General features: G+C 41.8%; 1 protein-coding gene across 2 annotated transcripts in view; it reads right to left on the bottom strand.

Moving 5' to 3' along the window:
* Window positions 1–6,890, bottom strand: part of NUP205 (nucleoporin 205kDa) — a 76,243-nt gene that overhangs the window by 68,984 nt on the left and 369 nt on the right. For both annotated transcript variants that reach the window (XM_006756702.2, XM_006756701.2), the window contains exon 2: window positions 1,063–1,205. In XM_006756702.2, coding sequence (XP_006756765.1) covers window positions 1,063–1,205 — 143 coding nt within the window. The remainder of the gene's footprint in view (window positions 1–1,062; window positions 1,206–6,890) is intronic.

Here is a 6,890-nt window from a genome sequence, read left to right as displayed (position 1 = left end):
TGCTGAACTCTGAGCTATAAAAGTTTAAGAAAGCACACAAAATAGCAGACTATTTTTCAAGTTCCTAAGGAACTTTTCCAATTATATACTTAATAAATAAAAACATTAAGTTCATCAAGTGGGAAATAACAAATGGACATATAAATTGTTGAATTAGTTAGTGGGCAATAGTAGGTTATTAATATAGTATTAAAAACATAGTCTTATCCCCCCAAAAGTTTTACAACTTAGTTCAAATATTTAATGAATGACATAACGAATTACTTGATGGGTCGTACAATCTTAGAAATTTACACTTTACCAAAAAAGGCCATTTAATCTGACTTCTCTATTAACAGATGGGAAAACTGATGCCCAGAGAAGTCAGATGACTTGCCCTTGGGCATAAACCTTTAGTGGCCGAGCCAAGACTGGAACTCAACTCAACTGGCTCCCAGGCTAGGACTCTTTCTAATAAGAATATCTAAAAAAAAACAAAGCTATAAAGCAAAAGGCCATTCCTGGTAAGACAAATTCATAAACAGTTCTTATTTGATCTTGTTAGTCTATAAAAGAAAAGTGCTAAACAGCAAGAAAAGGAGTTTCCAAACACAATCCCCTCCACTTAAGTACTCTGTTCCTGGATGAAAAGGATTTCAAGATGCAGTAACTAATGATATACAAGCACTGATTAGTTCAGCTAACACAACTCATAGAACATTATGAAGAGTTAAAATTTTGAAGTGTACCTGGAAACAAAAAAAAATAATCAATCTTACTGAACTTAGATGTATTAACTTTAAGTCAGAAATTCCAAGGAGGCTGATTTTTCTAGAATATACTGAACTAAGTTGTATTCAAATATTATTACAATATCTCCTAGCTAGAGATACATCAATATTAACTTTATAGAAAACAAAAAGACAACTTCTTCTAGAAAAAATTACATTTTTAGAGAAAACTTGAATCAATGGACCAGAACAAGTAACATATTCATTTATATGCATTAAGAGTTTACATGCACCTTCAATCTTAAAAAAAAAAAAAAAGCAAATACAAGGAGCAAAAAAGAAAATTTCCTACTGGGTTTCTGAACAAGGAGATGAAGTCAGGTTTATGTTTCTTCAAAATCATGTCAAGAAGGTGGACAGCTTCAGGTTGTCTTCTCCAAAGGACATTTCCCACCGTTTGCCAAATGTCTTTATAAGGACCCCATAGACTAGCAGCTTAAAGAAAAATAAATAAATAAATCAGCATCAAATAAAACATATATTTGGAAAACAATGTAGGTGTTATCTATACATTTTAATCATGCTCACAGCTACTTTTAAATATGCTGAGCTATATATACAAACCACACACTAACATAAAAGCATACTTATTAAAATTCTAAAGCAAAAATTTATCATTTTGTAGAGTAAATCCTGACTTTAAATTGGAATATCCGCTGGACCTGGTTTTGCCACTTTAGTAGCTGTGTGACATGAAACGTGGGAATAACCTCTTTACACTTCAGTTTCCTTATATATAAACTAGAGGCCCAGTACACGGGTTCGTGCACCGGTGGGGTCCCTCGGCCTGGCCTGTGGGGATTGGGCCAAAACTGGCTCTCCGACATCCCCCAAGGCGTCCTGGACTGCAAGAGGGCAGTTCTCAGGTAACAAACCCCGGAATCGGGCTCCCTCCTCTCAGGTTCTGGGTGTATCACCTGAGAACCACAGCTACCAAGTCATTGCATCTCCTGCGTTGAGCATCTGCCCCTTGGTGGTCAGTTTGCATCATAGCTACAGTCAGACGGTCAAACGGTTGGACGGTCACTTAGGCTTTGATATACTAGTATATAGATAGGAACATCATCCGCTTCATATAAATGAGACACACTAGATAGAACACACGATACAGTGCCTGGCATTCCACAGGAATGCAATAAATGGGACTTTGCATTCAAATGAAAAGCAGGAGTGGGAGGGGGGTTGAAATCAGATTCTGTAAAATTTAGCAGCTGAAAAAAAAAGTAGTTTATAAAGACTCTGAAAGGGAAACTAGTCAAACCCAATCAATCACTCAACAGAGGACTCTTAGGAATAACTATACTAACTGTATAACTAGCCAAAACTGTAAAGGATGGTCTGTAAACATGTTCTGTTGCTATCTGGGAAAACACAAAACCAAATAAAGTTACCAGGACAATATGAATGACATGAAAGTTAACTGTAACCTAATTAATGTATTATAATTCTATGAACAAAGTTATCAGACAAACAATGTTGTCAATATGTTAGGGAATTTGTTGTTGTTGTTGTTAGGGACTTTTTTAAAAGGGGGGAATGTGCAGGAAGAGGACAGACTAAGTCAGTCAAGTTGGATCATTCATTCACTCGACAATTATTTATGGAGGGCCTGGGACATAGACTGAGCAAGATAGGATCCCTCATGGAACTTCCAGATTGACAAGTGGGACAGGCATTAAACTATAGCCTTCAAAAAACAATTACCAGTACAATAAAAGACGTGATGACATAGAGTGCTGAGAATATATAAAAGGGAACACCTACCCTAATCTGAAGGGCAGAGTAGGAAGTGATATATCAGGTCTTTGGCATGGGGATGAGGAGGAATGGTAATCAGAATGTCTAGACCACACATAGAGAGCAATCATCCAACTCTCTGCTTTGCTCTCATACTTGCCAATCGTCTGATAAAAAATACAGTTTGTTATATAACTTTTTAGGGTAAAGAATGAGGTGGCGAACCAGCATGAGTACCCATGCAGATATTCTTCCCATTAAAGATCAACAAACTGGCAGACTGCTATAGCATGTCTTTTACTGTGTTTGAATAGAGAAAATGCAATTGCTGTGATCTATTCAACTCCGGATACACTGACAAATAGTTCTGGACCTGCCAAAATGAGGGCCTCACCCTGCATCCTGGTGACCTCCTGTGAGATGCTCGTTGGATGGTGAGTAGCTGACTTCCCTAGAAATCATTTTCTTGGCCCACTCTAACTGCAAAGAATACAGTAATTTTGAGACTTCGATTCTAGAACAAGACAGCTTTTTTCCTATTAGTAAATGGGAAAGTTTCAAGTACTAGTAGAGACAAAATGAAATTGTAGGACAATGGTGTGATTGATGGACTAACTAGAATAGGAAGTGTCACCAACCAAGGATGACAATTAGGTAAGCCACTTATGAGGTGAGGAGACCTAAACTAGGGGAGTAAATAGATGAGGCCTGTTAGTGGTTAGAACTGGTAACTGTTTGCCGCAGTATATAAAGAAAAGGTATCAAAACTGACTCCTAAGCAAATCTGAAACTTGCCTTACCAGGTATTTAAGAAATCTGACCAGGAATTGACAAAAGAAAGTAAACTCTCTGTCTATAAAAACTAACACTTAAAATATAATAGAACCTGTGAAGGACTAATGCTCAGTGAGTTCTAGAGAAAAATTTAATTTCCCCGCTTTAATGGGGAGGCATCCAATAACAGGTCAAAAATCTATACCAAAAAACCCACGTACACTGGCCTCCTTAGTCCATCATTAACATCAACACATCATAGAAGTAACTGCAAGAAAGATATATCTTCAGTTTGATTTTGGTTTGACTAATTCTAGTAAATATCTTCTTGTTACTGGTTACAAGTAGAAGGAAGCTATAAATTTTACCAAGTTACTAAATATGTATTTTTAACCTAAGTGATTTGTTCATTTGAGAAATACTATACATTTGTTCTTAAAGTTTAATGCTTCCAGCAAGTCACATTTATTCACTCATTCACCATGTACTCAGTACGGGTGAGTTTGCAGTGTAGTGAGGAAACACATTCATCATACAATCATACATAAGCGTAATATCCAATTTGGTGAGTCCAATGAAGGAAGGTACCCAGGGCAAAGATCAGAGGAATATGACCTAGTTAGGGAAGGGAAAGATTCACTAAGGAAGTGATTTCGGGGCTAAAATTTGAAGGATAAAAGCGGGAGTTAACTTAGAAGTCAGAGGTGAGGACATGCATCCCAGGAAGAAAGGACAGTATATGGGTTCCCAAAGCAACAGGGAACACTACACTTTCACAGAACTGAGAAGCCCAGGAGAGCTGGAGTACAGAAATCAAGGGCTTGGCAAGGGAGGCAACTGCCACACCCTTCAGGGCTTACCAACCCGTGTTAAGGATTTCGGTCTTTATCCTAAAAGATCAAGCAAGATAAAGACTAAAAGTGTCTGCTGGATTTTTACTGAGCTGTTTAGGAAGACAGGAAGAGAGTAGATGGGGTGGAGGAAGAGGAGATATGGAAATTAAGTAGCTGAAGACTGAGGAACCTGTTGAAAAGTTTGACTGTGAAGAGGGGCAAGAGGACAGTAACTGGAGTGAAGCATGAGATCAAGAGAAGGAGGGGAGGCTAGTGGAAAGAAACGCAGCAAGAAGAGGGGTAAATACATGAGAGATGGGGTAATAGGGGAAAAGGCATACAGGAGGGGATTTACCTTAGATGGGAAGACACAAGTACATTGATTCAAAGGGTGAAGATATATATGTTTGTAGGTTTGAGGGTGAAAAAAGAGAGAGAGTTCTGCCTGTTGGCTTCTATTTGCTCTGTGACTAGAAGGCTGAGGGGTCAGTTGGAAGTTACAGATGAAGGACTGTCAAGCAGTGTCAAAGGTTGCACTAACAACAAGCCATGCTTTACTCGACCAGGATGATACAAGTTACAATCCTAGTAAATCATACAGCTGTAGACCTTATAACTTCTGTTTTTCTCCCTCTACAACGCTTTGATTTTTTGAATTGTGGTTTTAAAAACACACACACATCTAACAGAATTGGCTACCTTAAACGTTTTTAGGTGCACAGTTCAGCAGCGTGAAATGCATTCATTGTTGCACATCAGATCTCCACAACTTTTTCATCTTGCAAAACTGAAACTTTGTACCCATTCAACAGCTCCTCATTTCCACCTTCCCCCAGCCACTGGCAACCAACATTCTTTGTGTCTAGGGGGGGTTGACTACTTTAGATACCTCATCTAAGTGGGATCACAGTTTCTTTTTGTGACTAGCTTACTTCACTTCAATGTGAAGGTTCTTCCATATTGTAGCATGTGACAGGACTTCCTTTTCAAGGTTAATAGTATTCTACTGTAGGTGTAGACCACAGTGTTCACCCATTTATCCACCTATGGACACTTAAGTTGCTTCCCTAAGATTTAATTTAAAATATATATATATATATATTCTCCTGACTCCTGGCTTTTCAAAATGTTTCCTTTCTATTTTGCCAATTAAGCACTCCTGCCACTAGGCCTGATTATACAATGTATATACACTTTGGCTGTTGACAGAATTTACTATCCTTTTTCCTTCAATGATTTAGCTCTAATGGCATGAGTATGTACTAAAGAAATGTATATAACCTGCAAGCCTTGCTTATAAGTTTACATTAGGGTGGAATGACAAGATAGCAACACCAAAGAAGTAACTTCATTAGTAACATTCAGCTATAAGGAAATTTGATGTAATAAAATCAATTAGGTTGTATTTAAGTAGTAGCATGTAATCATTTAAGTATCAAAGACAGGCTTAGAATCATTAGCTGTTTAACCACTCCAGGCCTCCACATCTGGAAAACGGGGTATTTAATGGCAGCTACCCACCGGCGCATGAAGGGAACGAAATGAGAGGAAAGTACAACTCAGTCCAGTTCCTGAGAAACAAGGGGTGCTCAATAATCATAATCCTTCATTCTTTTTTTGTTCATCCTCACCTGAGGATTATTTTCCCCCCATTGATTTTCAGAGTGGACGGGAGGGGGAGAGACAGAGAGAGAAAAAGCCATGTGAGAGAGACACATACCCGGGGCAGGGTATGGAGCCTGCCACCGAGGTCCGTGCCTTTGACGGGAATCCAACCCTAACCACTGAGCCACTGACACTTTATTATTTTACATAATGTATCACGGTGTTTCTGAAATGCTTTGATTTGAAAAACGCAGACATAGACAACTTTTTAACAATATCAGTCCAGTGGAAGGCATACCAAACCAGAACCAAAAACACCCAAAAATGTAAATGACTGCAGAGAGCCAGGAAGCAGAGGCGCCCAAGAAAGCGTCCTCTTGAGTGACATCCTCTGCAAGCACCTACCACACAGGTACACTCTTAACTGTGCCCATGAAGCTAAGTACGTTTCAACCCGGGCACTGACATTCTAAGCTGCAAATTCATTTTCAGGCATCCCTGCCCCGCCCCCTGGGCGCCAACAGTGAACTGTGACCATCAAAAGGCACCCACTCTTTCAACGCTCCAGAGGGCGAGGGGTGGGCCGCCCCAGGCTGCGAACTGCCGAAAGAGAACCCACCCCAAATGCTCCAATTCCTCCGCCGCCTTCTAGATTCTACCGCGCCCCGAAGCTCTACGGCTCCGAAGGTACGGGCGCATCCAGGACCCGCCACCCCGCAGCCCCGGGAGGCATCTGCGGCGCGCAGGGCGCACCTTCTCGGCCACCTTCCGGGTAGCAGACTTCACAATCGGGGGTCCGCGCTCCCTGCAAGACCCCCTGGCCTCCATGAGGGGTCCCGGCGCCACCGCGGGGCGCGCGTTTTCGCCGGCGCTCGAGGCTGAACCACCTCAGGTCCTCTGGCCTCACTGCCCAGACTTCCGGATCCCAGCAACATTCAGGCCGCAGAGCCGCGACGGGATGGGGAGTGGGGAGGACCAGGCTCGGCCCTGGGCGGCGCAAGACCGCACGCCGGGCTGCGGGGGACCACGCTCCTCGCCTCCACCCTCCGCCCCCAGCGCCCAGGCTAGAGCCGCAGGGCCGAGCGCGCCATTCAAACTGGGGAGGGGCGGCACTCGGGCCCAGGGCCAGGGGAGCGCGGGCACCACGCACAAGGGGGGCCTGGACGCCCAG

This window comes from Myotis davidii, unplaced genomic scaffold (genome assembly GCF_000327345.1).
Source record: "Myotis davidii unplaced genomic scaffold, ASM32734v1 scaffold214, whole genome shotgun sequence".
Taxonomy (NCBI): domain Eukaryota; kingdom Metazoa; phylum Chordata; class Mammalia; order Chiroptera; family Vespertilionidae; genus Myotis; species Myotis davidii.
This window is presented reverse-complemented; position numbering and strand designations above follow the sequence as displayed.